Source organism: Asparagus officinalis, chromosome 2 (assembly GCF_001876935.1).
Source record: "Asparagus officinalis chromosome 2, Aspof.V1, whole genome shotgun sequence".
NCBI lineage: Eukaryota > Viridiplantae > Streptophyta > Magnoliopsida > Asparagales > Asparagaceae > Asparagus > Asparagus officinalis.
Genome location: NC_033795.1, coordinates 12,935,207 through 12,952,075, shown reverse-complemented (window position 1 = coordinate 12,952,075; position 16,869 = coordinate 12,935,207). Strand labels below are relative to the sequence as shown.

The 16,869-nt window shown below is 35.0% G+C and overlaps 1 protein-coding gene across 3 annotated transcripts in view; it reads left to right on the top strand.

Moving 5' to 3' along the window:
* Positions 1–15,137, top strand: part of LOC109830320 — a 21,184-nt gene extending 6,047 nt beyond the window's left edge. For 2 of the 3 annotated variants that reach the window (XM_020397556.1, XM_020397559.1), the window contains 13 exons: positions 1,017–1,330; positions 2,432–2,575; positions 4,520–4,639; positions 4,912–4,998; positions 5,174–5,302; positions 6,436–6,547; positions 7,173–7,298; positions 9,232–9,363; positions 10,040–10,188; positions 10,376–10,516; positions 11,354–11,662; positions 12,964–13,107; positions 14,527–15,137. In XM_020397556.1, coding sequence (XP_020253145.1) covers positions 1,017–1,330; positions 2,432–2,575; positions 4,520–4,639; positions 4,912–4,998; positions 5,174–5,302; positions 6,436–6,547; positions 7,173–7,298; positions 9,232–9,363; positions 10,040–10,188; positions 10,376–10,516; positions 11,354–11,662; positions 12,964–13,086 — 1,886 coding nt within the window. In that variant the 3' untranslated portion in view covers positions 13,087–13,107; positions 14,527–15,137. Of the gene's footprint in view, positions 1–1,016; positions 1,331–2,431; positions 2,576–4,519; positions 4,640–4,911; positions 4,999–5,173; positions 5,303–6,435; positions 6,548–7,172; positions 7,299–9,231; positions 9,364–10,039; positions 10,189–10,375; positions 10,517–11,353; positions 11,663–12,963; positions 13,129–14,526 lie in introns of all 3 variants that reach the window. The other variant, XM_020397558.1, reaches the window with a different exon arrangement.

The following is a 16,869-nucleotide window of genomic DNA, read 5'->3' as shown; positions in this document are numbered from 1 at the left end:
GAACCCAAAAAAGCAAAAAAAAAAAAAAGCTTCACAGGGGTTTTGTGAAATTGAACCTGCCTTTTTTAAAGGGAAAAAAACTTATTATAAACCTATTTTAGTCTGTCCTCCATCTCAATATCCTGATCATTAATTTGCATTGGGATTTTAGGTTGATAGATTATGCTTGTAGACTGTCAGTTCTTGGTATTTCTAGTTCAACTTGAAAGAACATATCAACATATTGATATGTTTCCTCGTAAGACATCTCAATAGATTGAAAGGAAAATTTTGAGAGGATAAACACGACATACTCTATGTAGTTGGGGGAGAAAATGATATCTCAAAAAGAGGATGTATTTCCACATGCACCAGGACACACTTTTCTTATTATCAGCCATGCTTCTGACACACAAGGAACACTTGTTTGATACGTATAGGAAACAGTACTTTAATCACACAGGCAGATTTCTTATGTGTGAGGAAAACTTCTTTTTGTATTGATAAGGTATGGCAAGAGATATGTAGATTATAGAACAGACGAGTCAATTCATTGAGAAAGTTTTTGGCAGATAGCGGTGTTTCGCTTTATTTCAGATAAATCTTAAATGTATAGGAGTAGCAGCAATTACAATTAAAATTCATGAACAAACCAAGGCTTTGCAGGCATATGCGTCTAACGGAAGGGCTGGCTTTTGATGATAACATTGGAAAATTAGATCCTACTCGCAGCATAAGTCTTGATTTGTTATTCTCCCTTATAGAATTCCTTATTCAATGAAGTTAAACCAAAATTCTGGGTTAGATTTTATTTCCTTACCACTCTTCCCTTGCAATGAAAAGTCATATTTGCCTTTTTCTTACAATTTTCTTGCTTAATCATTCTTAAATCTGCTAAGTAAGCTTCAATTTCCTTCTTTGTTTTTCTGAAAGTAAAAGAAAACTATGTGCTAATTGTGCTATCATCACTTTGTTCAAATACTGTTTTTTGGATCAACAGAGTAATGCTTAATTGTATTTTTGTTTTCTTTCTTTAGGGATCATTTCTGTTGTGAAGAAACTTGATGACCTTGTCCCTATACTAGTGAATTGTTTCAGAGAATCCACTTCTGTAATTCATGCAACACCTGCATTTGATGCAGAATCTTTTGACTGTATGTTAAAAACTATCCAGTGTATAGATCTGGCTGTTAAAGTATTCATAAAAGAAAGATATTTGCCTTCTCCGAGTTCCGGATTTCTTCCTACATCAATTTTTGCTGGACCTAACAGGAGGAACACCACAATTACACATTTAAGCAGGTTGTTGGAGTCATTTCCTATTGGGAAGATGCCTTCCTCTACTGAAAAGGTTATTGCTCTATTCATTTTGTTTAAATATCATTGCTCTCTCATCTTTATTATGCTTGAATAATAACTTTGATTTTCTATCTGTTGCTTTCTAGTAATCTTTAACCTACTATTTACATATATAATGTATATCACTTTCAGCTAGGGTTGATTCAGATCTTGTAATCTGCTTGAGCAGAGGTTTGCTGAGTTGGATGGGAGGTGATGAATGTTTGACATGATTGCTAAATCTCCCAATTGTATTTGCATGGTGTACAATGTACATTCATACTAGGTCTAGGATTGTTATATGCAGTCTGTTGTTTCATTTGGGTTTGAAGGAGACTACCTGGTAGACAAATTAGAAACTGTATGAATAACAGGGTATGTAGATAGTCAGATAGGGATGCAGTGAAGTTGAAATTTAGCCCATGCCAGAAGTGGCCACAGGTGATGAAGACTCATGATCAATGGGGGGTTTGCTTGTGAAACTAAGACCAAACGGGAGGACATAGATGTTCAAGTGCAGTCAGCAATAGGGTGGTTGACTTGATATTTAGGGGTTCTGCATGGAGGTAAATGCGGTGAAGGGATCTCAGAATCCTTTGATGGCTGTATAATGACTGGAAATTCCTCCTCAGTGTTCTCGGAAAAGGAATCATTTTTAGTTGAAGGAAGAACACAAGAAATAGGAGTTAGTTCGGACAGAACTGGGTATAAGAAGAAAGAGTTAAGGAAAACCTGAGGACAGGTAGTGATGATACTGATTCTGGTAGGTAAGTCTTATTAAAGCAACAACTTTTCCAAGAATTTGCAGGAGACATGGGATAACTGACCCATTGAAGAATCTAGTGGATGGTAATCTTATGTGGATTGAGAGACTGCATTAGTTAAGGAAAAATTGGTTAAGAAAGAACAGTCATTAGTTATTAAGAAGTATTTGCGTCTAGCTTATATTTATTCCTTTATTGAATTTGTATTAGAGAGGAAGTGAACAACTGTAATCTTATGTAAGTTTCTCCTCAGAGATTTATCTACATTTTAAAAGGGGATTGTTAATGCTAATCACATTGCTTTACTCAACTATATGTTCCTAATTCCGTTTCTCTTGTGGTCATTGCAGGTGGATGAGAGATATTTTACTTTGAATGCCAAAATAATTGAGATAGTCTTGCACCTTACTGTTTGGATCAATGATGGGAGCATTCCAATTGAGAAATTTCTTGAATTCATTGAAAGTTCATTTGAAAGTTTACTACCTGGGAAGGTTTTAATCTCACCTTATATTTCTGTATTCTTATTTGAAATAAGCCGATAGCTGTTCATATGTGAGATCATGAAGATCTGAGAAAGATCAATTATTTTCCTTCTCCATTTTGTACACAATTTGGATTTGCCAACAATATTACATTAAATTTAGTTTATTTGGTCAAAACAGTGGTGTTACACTAGCAATTGCTTAGTCATCAAGCTGTTCTGTTTATTCTTCTATTTTTCTAATTGATAAACGGGATTATTTAGATAAGTGGGATAGAAATATCCATGTCTACAAGCTAGCAGCTGTCGAACGCTGGTCCTTGATTTTGTAGCTTAACTACTATTTGAGCTGGGGAGAGCGAAGTAAGAGGGAGAAATCTTTGATGGCTGGTCATATTCAGGGTGCTTCCATCGAAGGCCCTAATTATCAACTGACCAACTCTTTACTGTTACTTATTCCTCTTCCCACACTTATCTTCTTATATTATTCTTCTGCTTGTATTTTTGGTTCGACTCTGGTCTCTGAGGGTAGATACATGTTCCCAAATCTACTGAAACCTTTACTGTTAACCTCTTCCTTTATCTTCCTCGTGTTTGTCCTCCTTTCTCCTTTCATTCTTTGTACTATGGTTTATCAGTTCTGGAGTCTGACAGGCAAGTGATTGAGGTATCTATGTCCCCTTCAGATCTTCACGGCTTACTTATCTGTTTGTTGTACATACATATCGCTGCTTTGGTTATGTAACTGTTGAAGCTTTTGTAGGAAATTATAACTAGTATCAAAACTAAGGAAGGTTTTCTTTGTCAAAATTCATAAAGTTAGTTTTGGTTGGAGTTTCTTTTTATTTTTTCATTTTTTTTTTCATTTAAGGACTGGTTAGTTCTGATAATCCTTCACTTATGATTTGATGTTCATGAATTTAGCAGTGTTTGAAAAACACTAGAAGATTTGACATCCATGGTTGTAGCTGGTGCTTATAGTTGCCTCGACCGCCTAATTGCCTGCCATCTGGGCAGCCACATCTTATGAGACACAATGATGAAATACTTAGATTATAATATTCTTTTATTCCATTCTTTCGCTGCAGCCTGCAGAGTGTCTGCAAGTGGAAGCTTAGCTTCTTGGTACGTGGAATCCAGATGTATCTAGGCCTATGTTTCAGTTCATCAGAAAATAATTTCTTGGTTTAGACCAGTTAAGGATTATAGAATAACAGTTACACTTAATATTTCTCTCTCTTGTTAGACCACTATGATTTATTAGATATTGGCAAAGATAATTTAGTGATTCCACGTACTAGAAATTTGTGCTTTCTATATTTCTCCCCATAAGGGATATGCGTTTTGCAAATTGGATCCTGCTAAACCGAAATAGTATTGAGAATTGCTACATGGGCAACTTTTGACATTTAAAATATACTAAGAGTTGCTAAATTATTTTACACACTGCTACTATTGCTGACACGAGAGAAGTAATGCACCCAATCCGTGTAAATTATCAGATAATGCATTACCGGTTCACAAGATTGTCTTGAACAGAATATCAGATAGAGAAGGAGTCTGAGCTGAATCTTGCTTAGTAATACCATGTTCTGTTTGAACGAGAAACCTTTGTGTGCGAAAAATCATTTTATGTCATGATTTTTTGCTATTTACTTTTCTTCTTGTGGATGCACTTGGCTTTTGTAGTGTTTAGCCATTTGACATCATCTCCAGTATTTCATTACCAAACATCATTTCTGGTAAGTGGTATATCCGCTATGTACTTGATTGCTTCCTGCAAGTCACCATGGAACAAGTTTAACCTTGCTTGTTGTGGTATCATTTAGTCTCATTAGCTTCATCTACTGATAGTTTGAAGATTTTATTGATTAATTGCTATATCAGAATATGGCCTTTAAGGTTTCAGTATTTATTAGTAAAGAAATTAATGGAATGTCTGTTCTTACCTCAGGTTGGGAGCCATTTGCCATCTAGCAAAGTGCTTCTGGAAAAACATCTTGCTCCAACTGTAGTATTTATTCCCAGATTGGTGTCACAAATTACAGGCGAGTGGAAAACCCGTCTTCTGGAGGTTTGTCTTTGCACTGCTTGAAAGCAAATTTGCTCTACAACAGCTTCGGGAAATTTTAGTATATATCAATCTATTGTAGAATTGGCAGCAAAACCTGTTCTAATACATAATTCTGCATGGGTGTTCACTATCTGATTTCACCACGTAGGATTTTAGTCACTTGCTGTTTATGATACATTTCCTATTGTGCAGTACAAGTTTGTCCTTTTTTAACATAAGCAGTGGATCATAAATTACAACTGTGTATAACTGGAGAACTGTGGCAAATGTAGGCATTTACTGGTGCATTTAAACATTGCAAAGTTGATTCAAAGCTCTGGCTGGCGTATCTCTCTGCAATTGAAGAAATGCTTCTTCCTGTAAGGCCCAATAGAAGAAATGCCAATCTCTCCTGCCCTATGTGGAGATGGCATCTTGAGTTTAACTAATTATTTTGGCGTTTATTTTCTTTCCTCCATTTGAAACTATTTGTTGCTGAATAATTTTGTTCAGCCACTTTTTGATGCCTTCATTCTTCTTTCTTTTTCTTACAAGGTAACAAGCAATAACATCACATCAGCTACGCCTAATGAATCTGACATGTTGGGCTATCATATTGCCTGGATCCAACATCTCCCTAACATTTTGTTGAACTTAGGTGATAAACACCCTTCTGTTTCAAAGGTATATGTTTGTGTTACTGTTGCATTCTTAAGTTTTGATTGCTTTAGTTTCATATTTACTTGTTTACTTAAGCTTGCAGCTTGAAGTATTCCATGATCAAACAAATAAATCATATCATCATGGTCTCAGAGCCTTTCCCATCATAATGGGATCATCTTGGAGCTTGATTCAAAGTCAATATATCTCCACAGACCACAAATTTTTTTTTTGGGTGAAGATGCCTGTCGCCCCTATATGGTTGTTGCAATCTTCCTGGCAAAATAATTAGTACTAAGTGAGAGTCATACCATCATACCTTGATGACAACGTTGTAGTTAAGGCTTTCCTTTTATGGCCATGCAATTTAAGCTCTGCAACCAAAAACATGCCTCAAAGTTCCCCTAAAGTAAGAGAAAGTTGTAAGTTGACGCAGAGATGCAAGGTGATTTGATTTTCTATTGTGAAAATGCAGTCCTTTCTCTTATGGAATAAATTTAAGAGCGAAATAGAATCAAATTCCTATCTAATGAGTATTTCCTCATCAGACTCTTACCAACCAGATTTATTACTTTGAAGTTAGCTAGATAGCTTGCTGCTCCAAAGCTAAAAGCATAGGCTCATGATTTATGATCAGTAAGTTTTCTGGGAATGAGTCCTAAGTAGTAAGTAGTAAGTGGCTTGTCCTCAAATCAACTCTATTAACGAGATGTAGTTACTGCTTCGAAACTAAAAGCAAAAGCTCATGACTTTGGATCAGTAGCTTTTGGAATGCGTGGCTCACTACTAAGTGGTTTGTTCTCAGATCAATGCTTTTCATTACTACTGGACATCTCCTAATTTATCTTTTCTCGTTTATTGATTTTCATGGACTCCTTTTTCTTCTCATTTGTTTTATAAACCTGGGTAAGTGTAGGCTGGGGATGAAGTACATCATGAAGATGAAATTGATATAGTGCAGTTAAACTGACAACTTTAGTTTATGGTTGTGCTCAGTGTGAACATATATCATAAGCAATTATCTTCATTGTTTGCATGCTTGCTTAGAAAGTGACATGTGATATTAGAAATATTTATTTGCAGTTGAGGAGCATGACATGGCTCTCCTTTACCGTTTAGACTTCTTTTTCTTCCACTACCAATCAGATTCTTTGCAGGTTGTGTTAAAGCTTATACTGCGAATTGGGCAGTGGTCTCAGCAAGGATCTCCTATTGCTTTGGAGTATGACAACCTGCAATTGTCATTAAGAGGGTTTTACAGTGGTCAAGGTATGTGTAAATAACCCTTTTTTTTTTGCTTATAAATCTTTTAGCATTTATTTTATTTTATTTTATTTGTCTATGAATTAACAAGACGTTCAATGAATGGTAAAATGTAACCACTTATTCAGATTTATGTTTTTGATTATATCAATATAAAATGTAGAATTCTCAATAAAAATAAAATAAAATGTAAAAATTTATTTTGACCTAGACACATTAATACCCTCATCACCAAGTTTTGTTGGTTGGAAACATTGTAGACTGTAAAACTAAACAGCCAACTTACATTTATGCCGTTCTATTTTTATGCCTTTTCTGCTGCTACTTGTTTCATGCACGAATGTGTAAAAACTGTTATAAGTCTGATTTATAGACACTCGTAATTTTTTAGCTTCCACGGAGACCGATCATCAAATTTGCGTGATGAAATCCTTGCAGAAGTGGCTTACTCTCTACACACACATATGGAGGAAATAATGTATACGAGGTCGGCTTAATTTGTTAAATGAGCTATCTAGAGATGACATAGTGAGAGGCCCACCCTACTAGTCACATTGCATGTGAGGGTGTTCAAGCACATGGTGAACTTACAGATTGTTAGACTCCTCTAATTGTCTTCTTTATCTCGCAGGACTAATGCAACATGGTTCTTTTATGAGGCTTCCTAGAGATTGCCAGGAACTTGCTGTCTGTTCCCTTTATTACATGTCGAGCTTGAGCTCAGTTTTTCTTCAGACATTGGTTAGCTGTTGCTTGTGTAAGCATCCTTTTTCCCATAAAACTCTTGTCTTCACTTTGGGGTGCTCCCAAGGAAATAAATGATGATTCTTTTTCAGATTCTCCTCTTTAGAAGAGAGGGACAGCATATTCACACTCTAGTAAACTTCATATATGCTTAATATCTGATAAGTTTGATTTCCTAATTCATAAGAGAGATGTCTTTGACTGCTAATAAAATTGAAGCATGTGTACTATGGTGCAGTATATACATACATACATTCATTCGTTTGTGGAAGCTTGCATACATACTATAAATGCATGTATACATATGGTGTATCAAATTACAGATTGCCCAAACTTTATTATACTTAACGTTTGTAATTGTTCATTAAAATAAACAGATTGTCCAACTTTGTTATTGATAAACAAATGCGTGCATGCATGTAAATGGTGCATGAAGCACATAAGATCTAACTTAGCACATAAGTGCTAATTTTATTGTACTGACATGCACATGCACGAACACATGCAGACACGCCCATATGTGTGTACACACACAAGCACACACCCACATGCATGCTCACGCTCACACACACACGCAGACAAACACATACAGACACCCACATACGTGTGCGCACACCCTATCACGCGCATTCAGACACATACACACATGCATGCCCGCATGCATATATGTGTGTGTCTGTGTGCGTGAGCGTGCGTGTTGGGCATCTCATGCAAAATGAGATGTCTAGAAATAAGAGTGGTGATGTTCCACCTGCTTTGAGGAGAGTAGAAGTCGGACCTCACCACAAGCCTAACAAATTTATATATATGTCTTTATGCATGCATACATGTTGGATATGAGTTAGTAGCTCATTTAGCAAAATAAGTTGCCAAGATAAACGAGTGGTGAGGTACACCTGCTTCAATATGACTTGCAATGTGTGACACCTCATATCCATTTTCTCCAATATATCTACAGCTTTAAGCTGTATGTAACTGAAAAGAATCACACACACACACACACTTGCATGCATGTATTTATACATATGGTGCATCAATGTGCGTATGGTCCAACTTTATTATAATGGACACACAAACATATGTATGCCCAAAGATGTCTACAGACGTGCGCAATTTAAACAGTTACTAGATCGAACACTTATTGGCACATGAATATATAACTAAAATGTGCATATTCTAGTTTCCCAAAAGCATCCATTTAACATATAAAACTATGACCAGTCTTGTTACGTGTATAACCCACTGCCTAAAGCTTCTTTTCAATTTTCTGTCCATATTATTAGTAATATTGCTCTTGTTCAAATGATGATGTTGGATAGGTTACTATGGAAAATTGGCACCTTCTCATGTTAAAAAAGGACATCGTGTAAATCCATTACCTAATCGCCAGAGCTACTGCATCCAAACAAATGGTAGGAAGGTTACCATAGGGAGAGATTTCTCGCTCGTAATCATTTATTTAGAAGACCCTATATTAAGCAATAACTGTCATTATCTATCACTGTATGAAAGTCTCAATAATCATTATATTTTCTTTGATGATTCTGAGCAATTGTGCTAAACTTTTCCTTCATGCTCATAGAAAATTGTTTCTCTATCAGAATATTTATAGAACATTTTTCCTTCACTGGAGTTCTGGCTTTGATGCTCATTCACTCGCGCGTGCACATGCTCTTGCGCGCACATGATGTGTGTAGTGTACTGTACTGTATGAGCCTGCATTTAGCTAAAATTTCTTCCAAATCTTATGGTTTCTTTAGCTGCGATTGCATTTTCGGCTGTTTATGTTTAGTCCTAGTAGAAAATAAGGTGTTCACTCTTCACTGTTTCTTTGAAATAGATATTCTGGGGAATAAAATATTTTTCTAGTTGTGATATATTTTTTATCTCTTCATAAAGTTTTACCATTTTTAGAAGCTTTTCATCCCACCATTCAAATTATTCAGGTGAAGATATGGAGCCACTTATGCTGTTACGAGTTATTGAAGTTCTACATTCAGCATACAGAGCTGGTCATGTGCATATCTCAGGTTATATTGGGTTCTTGGTCACCTTGGTTGCACACAAAGTTTTTCCAGGTAATCATGGAGCTTGTTAGGTCCTCTATACGAAATTTCTTTTTTCTTTAAACTTATAATGGCATGTCTTTGGCACTTCCATTTGGTATGCCTTTTGTTGTTTTTTCTCGTAGAATTTTCTGTTATGCTTTTAGAACTAAATAAAATCAGAACTATGAATTCCTACAATGACATGATTATATTTGAAATGTAATTAAGCTGTCGCATCAGTATTATTTCCCTAGTGTATCCTAGGTGTTTGAAGTTTAGATACCTCTTCTGCAGTTCTAATTAGCATACTGGCTGTTGACATTCAGGATAGTAATTTCTTTTATTTTACATTGACTTTGAAGTTTATTTTTTGCTGGATTTAGTGGTTATCTAAGTATAGATATGACTGTTGATTGTGGCAGCCTATTTCAAAGAATTATCCAAAGTATGTGAATTAATTTTAGAATGGAGTATATATCCTTGTATCATTTTGATGGAAGAAAACTTACATGAGGCTGGTGATTAATGACATGCAACCTCAAATTTCTTTTTCCAGATTTCACATCAAAATGACATTAAAATTTTGCTTCGGCTGGAATACTTTGTGCTCTTTTTATCTTTAAATGCTCCTTTGTAACCATGTCAAATAACTAGTAGGTGGAGTGACATGTTTTATTTCTAAATATCTTATGTTTTCTCTATCCAGATAAGTTTTGCATTACAGAGAGCTATGGGAAGGTTTCAAATCGGAGAACTCTTAAATCTCTCAGTGGTATTGTTTGCTCATGCCTATCTCAGATGGGTGATAGTTCCCTTGTGCTGAAATTGCTGTGCAAGAACATTTTTATTGAGATGGTATCTTCAATGCAAGCCTTATTCATCTCATCTGATGTTGTCCTCTATCTTGCTGAGCTGTCTTTTTTTTCCTGCACATGCAGCACTTGGATAATGCTTTCCTTCTCTTGAATTCAATACAGCTTTTGATTTTGTGTTCAAACCTTGGTATTGTATCATTCAGTTATTGGTTTTTTCCCTCTTGCAGTCAAAAAAGATATCTGTGGATAACAAGTATGGGTTGATCAGAATGATAGCTAGTCTTGATACAAGACCTACTAGACTTTCAGAGGAGAATATTGGCAGCCTAAGCAATTGGCTATTTATCTACCTGATTGAAGCAGCTTCTGTATGTAACCACTGTTTTTTAACATTATCCAAGAATAATGCATTTGAGAGCATATTTTCTTTTTTCTTTTTTTTTGGTTTCCTGTGATCACTTTATATATATTTTTTTATTGCCTTCATCTTTATAGTTTTTCCCCTTATTCTGCATCCTTTTGTTTCGCTGGGTTTTCCACTCGTCTGTATTAAATTAACAAGAGTACTTGTGGGTTGTACTTGTTATTTGAAATTTTTGCACCTGATCTCCAGTATGTAGTGAACAGCTTTAACAGTGTTAACATGTTATTAATTATTTTGATGTGAAAAAGTCACTATTATGATAGGTTCTTTTCTGAATATAATTCTTTAAGCTCATATTCTACAATTTTTCTGTAGCACTGTTAGAACGTTTTCTTCTTTTTCTTTATTGGTGCATTGACACAAATGTGGAATTTTATAAGCTGTGGGGGATATCATTCATAATATAGTTTGGCAGTGAAAATATCTTTCTTTCTGAAACATATATTACTTTGTTTATGCTTAAGTCAGTTGAAGTCAGTTGCTTACATATCGGGTTATTCATTATTTGCTTTATAGTGACTGTCATGTTTAGATGTTATAGTTGGTCTTGTCGATTTTGGCTGAGCATTGTTATTATCCACTGCTAGTTTGTATTATACCATTCATTAACCAATATATTGATCCTTGTTAGCATGTTTTAGAGCATTCATATTTAAATGGGATTTCATTACTCTTTTTTGTTGGAATTTAATTCAACATGTTATTTTAGTTTGATCTGTTCCTAGTTGTCACTGTAAATTACTGCTCTCTGTGCTTACTAAGTTATTTGTTGCATTAACAGTATATGCCCACACAAATTGGCATGGATTTTCATTCTGATGAGATACATATATTTCGACACTACGTACTGCCTTGCATCTTCTTGTTTAATGGGAGCAAGAGGCTCTTATTTCATGTGTTGGAGTTGTTTGATTCTTCAATATTGGAGGACGAATTCCCAGGTTTTGGACATAAATTAAAGCCATTTGACAGGGTGGTTTTGATCTGTTCTATACTAATCTTCATGCATGATGATGTGCGGCTGCATAGAAGTCTTTCTTTTTGTCAAGAGGCTATCCAAAGCGTTCTGCAGAAAGTTCTCAGCTTACTGGTAAGCCATGATGACAACTGCACTAGTGTATTGCCTATAAGTCTGTTTCATGGCCTAGTTTATGTTTGATTTACAATGTTCTTGAGAATTGTTTGGTGTTGCCTACCATAAGGGCTGGAGGACAGTCCAGTTGATAAGTAAGAAACACTACGACTATAATTTTAATAATTATTTATGATCAAATCTTCACCAAGATTGTTAGATCACAAGGATGTCTTTCACATCCTACAGCAGGTCGTTGAAGTTGAGAATTTCTTGTGAATACCAATAAGTTTGATGGGGACCTGTGTAATAAAATACAAACAATGATGTTTACTGGTTGAAGTGTATGAAACGAGAAAGTCTACGTGGATTAGCTGTATTATGATGGAAGATAGGATTCATAAACAAAATATAATACCTTTTGCAGTTTCGCATCTCAAATAAATGATGCTCATGGATGTGTAAACAAATTATAATACTTTTTGAGTTTAGGCAGTTAGCACATGTCAAATGAGAAGCATAATATAGGGTAAAATAAGATTTATTTTCATTATCTGAATAATATTTCATGACCTACCCAATTGCATGCTGAAACCTTCTGCTTGTGAACTTAGTGATGCTCAAACGCCGAAGCAATTTTCTGATGCTCTACAGAACTTCAATAGGTCTTAAGGTGGTATCAGAAAGTAGGTATAATTAAATACTTAAATTAACAAGTGACACTGGCAAATATCTTTTTATACAAGACAGTAATAGCGTACTCAGCAATTGGTGGAGATGGTCCAATTGACGTACTTCCATTGGAGCAAACTTATAACTAGCCTTTTCTTTTATCATGTGTTGTAAGTTGTAATAAATTACTTATTCCCAAAGTTGAGAGAAAATACATTGGAATTCTCTGTAAACTCACATTGGCATTTTATACTGTGCCACTCTAGGGGATTTGGAAATCTATTCTTTGTTATTTGATTGATATAAATGTGCATGTTGCTTTGCTAGGAGAGGACACGGAAAATAAAGCTTTTACTTTATTGTAAATAATTTTAGTGCCATTTCTCAAGGCTACTCCAGAATTTGTGTTTTTCTAATCTTCTTATCTTTTTGAGGTATCTTTGATCCTGAGACTTACAAACATTGTACTAATTCTTGTAGCTACTCATGAATCAGGTTTTAGGTTTTATAGTATTTATTGCCTTCAGAATTAGGCACTTCCTGTAGTTATTTGTCAATTGCTTCTGTTATTTCGTACATAAACCTGAGCATTATAATGCAAAACATAACAACAAATTAATTAGTTCTGTTTCACATAACTAATGCAGGAGTCAAGCACATATGCTTTGATGCTCGAAGAAAAGCATAGCATACAGACTTTATTTCACCAGCTGAAGTGTAAAGCAAGCAAATTGCAATGCTCAGATGCCAGCAATTTGGAAAGAGTTTAACAAGTCAAGCAAACTATACACGTGAGTTGAAAAATATACAGTGTGAGAGTTACTTCCATAGCTCAGGACATTTAATATTATACCTTTTTCTTACATTACAGAGTTAATGCATCAATGTCTACTATTGCGCTTGCATCTATATACCTGATCTACATGTTCATTCTCTTTTACCAAGCATGTCAGTGCTCTTTGTTTTTGTCTTCACATTCTGTTGGTGTATAGAAAAACTATGTCCATTGATTCTATAGGATCACTACATATCCAGGTTCTTGTTGTTTAGTATAATTCTATTTTTTAAAAGTTGTTCTCGTGGTAGAACAAGAATTTATTATCCTATTGATCAAATGGAATAGGTAGCTTATGATTGCACTTCGGTAAAATCTAGCAAACCAACTTTAACTCACCTTTTATTGCGCCGGGGGTGTTGTTCTATGAGCAATTAAAAGAAGTAGATAGGTGTGGTGCTATGATTAGGTTAAACAGCATAAGAAAAGAAGACAAAAATGTTCATTTGAGGTGATATCATGAGACCATATGTGATCTTGACCAAGTGTGTTTGGTTGCTTTGGAGTACTTGAAGCTGCAACTTTAACGACAAACAATTTGAAATTGCATTTGATATGCGCTTTTCGATCTGTGTCTAAAGTTGGGAAAATATTTGGAGATCTAAGGTCTTAATTCCTGTTGTGCTTATTTTCTTGAGAAATATGCTTAAAAAAACTAAGAATCTACAAGTATGCAGGTTCTTCATGGAATTTGGGACTGCTTACGTTCATTTCAATGTGAATCAACATGGATTTGGTGATTCTATTGTTTTTCCTAGAGAAAACTTTTGTAACGGATATGTTGGAAGGGTTTTATGTATTTTTAAGTACCAATTGGTTAAATCCTTTTGAATTTGCATGAAGTTCACTTTCATTCTAGAATTTCTACTTCACCTGAGATTATGGAAAAAAGAACTTTAATTAGGTTGTCATCTCTTTGGTACTATCAAAATAATTGGTTCGCATGAAAATAATAATATGCAGATTGGGAAATAGGAAGGAGGAATGAATATACTTCTAAGTGTTTGATAAAATCTTAACTCGAGCATTGCGACGAAGATACCATTGTTATGTTTGCCTAAGTCAAAGATTAATATTGTCATCTTACCTTCTGATTTATTAAGTATTAAAGCTGTGTATACTATTGCCATTTGTGGCTTATATTTAGATTTGTATTGTGCATTATTTACAGTATTCTTCTTCCATTAAAAGAGAAATGTACGTGGATCTCTCTTCTGAATGTTATTTACAATATTGTGCTCTTTCCATATCCAGACTAAAAACTTTACACAATAAAATATTTGAACCTGTTTACTTCTGTAAGTAATTTGATCTAGTTTTGTCTTGATTTATTGAAGGTATTTGATTGTGGATTTTAACGTGTGCTCTGTTTCAGGAATATGCCCTGAAGCTTTCTCATATTGGCAAGTGAATTACGGAGCCACTGTGTTAGTAATGACTACTGAAATGTATTCATATGATTCTATGAAACTACTCGATGAGTTTTACTGCTAAGTGCTTATATTATGAACACCTTGACCAAATGGATTAATGGATTCATGTGGAAGTTGGCTGGGCTAGATATTGTGCTTATATTGAATCTTGTTCAACAAGGATTCTGGTGAACTTTGGAGGAGATTTCATACTAGCTCATGCGATAAAGCAGCGGATTTGTATGTATTTGTCCATCCTTTGTATTGTACTATTCACTCACTGAAATTCTAATAAAATAGTGCCATAGGTTTGATGTTAGAGAATGTTGCGATGTCATTGATCCACATGATTGTAAGCTAATGTTGGTGAAAAAGGATACTTATGGTCAGGGGCGGAGCCACCCTTGTTCAAAGTAGTGCACTTGAACCACCTCAAAATTACAAATTCCCTACATATATTATAAATATCAGCAATATATCAAAGTGGGTCTAATCCCAGCGGCTTAGGGAATGGAGAATAGAACGTTTATGTCAAATGGTCTTGGGTTCCAAACCTGTGCACTCCATTTAAAATTTCTATTTTTCATACTCTTCAGTGTTCTCTTCTTTGTTTCCCTCTATTTTTAGTAATACACATTTCGTTTTGTCCCTGTTCCCCTCTATTTCTTTGTTTACTCTTCTCTTCTTTTGTTTATTTTGCACCTCTAACTTTTTTTAAAATCTTCCCCTCTATTTCTTTGTTTACTCTTCTCTTCTTTTGTTTATTTTGCACCTCTAACTTTTTTTAAAATCTCTATTTGTTTATTAATTTACCCCCTTCTCTTCTTTTGTTTATTTTGCACCTCTAACTTTTTTTAAAATCTCTATTTGTTTATTAATTTACCCCGTCATCGATTAAACTTTTGATTGTTTATTTCGAACCACCACTCAAAACGCCGTAGATCCGCCGCTGCTTATGGTGTTATATTTATTCTTTTGATTGATTTTGAAAAATGGTTGTAACTAATTACTATCGAGCACCGTATATATGCACAACATTGATTCTTGGTCTGAAGCGTGTTTATTTTCTAGTTCTGCTTTGCGGTTAAACATTTCTTTATTGGTATTTGGTGACTCTTAATTGGTAAATGTGGACTTGTAGCCAGTGTGTACTGTGTATAAGCAGGTTAATGTGGATTTGGGTTTTGGATGCTGAAGTCTTGTTCATCCGAGGTATTTGATTTGGATCCATGTTGCAGTTCTATAACAGGAGAAACCAAAAGAATATTGGTTCTTTTTTATATGGTGGTTAATGATAAAAAAATTTCGAGTTATTTTATTCGGGATGTTATTTTAGTTTCTATTTTGACGATGTTAGTCATGTTTACGACCAACCTTGTAAATCATACTTACAGAGGAAATTGGTGGGATTAAAACTAAGTGAATTGATGTTATATAAATATCTAATAGGTTTAGACATAAAAACATGTAACTTTTCCGTTGAGCTACTACTACAGGTCTCATAGGAAGACTGAACTCTAGACTTGGTCGAGGTTAGCAAAAAGGTAAAAAAGGAAGAAAAAAAAATAATCCTGGCCATATGTATAGCATTGAATTGTATGCGACCCTCCACCTAACTTCAGATACATGCACAAATGAGAAGAATTAATGTCATGTATAGTTAGGTATAACTAACATATTCTAGTTTCCTCATGGTCCTAAACGCAACAATGTAACTAATAGAGTGTTGCTACAGGGACCCAAAATATAGGACCAAAAGGGGGATATGTGAGGTGTCCACATCCTATTGCATAATGAGCCTGTCATCATTAATGATGGTCAGCTCATTATGCAATAGGAGGGGGACACCTCACATGTCCCCCCTGTTGGTCGCATATTTTAGGTAACTAATATCTTAAATCCCACACTGCTGAGAGTTTGGAAGATCATAGGTCCAAGAGAAAATTATATTGTAGTCTTTAATAAGATAAACATAGAAACAAATACAAAAGCAACCAAATAAATCGTCTAGAAGAATGCCAAAAACATTCTCATCCAATTTTCTATTTCCAAGCCAAAATTTAAAATGATTTTGGACTGCTAGGTTGGACCCTGACGCCTGAAATCAGGCCAGAATTGGTGGTTTGTCTGCATTGAATAAATTAGGGAAATGCCAAAGGTTGATGGATATGTTCATTAAATAGAGGCTCGCCTTCAGCGGAAATGGTTGGTAGAGAGAATGATGAATAATGTGGGAGATCGAGACTCTTGCTGATTGTTTCTGGTTGGATTTCTTAATGGTTGTCCTTCGTTAGCTCTGGGTCTAG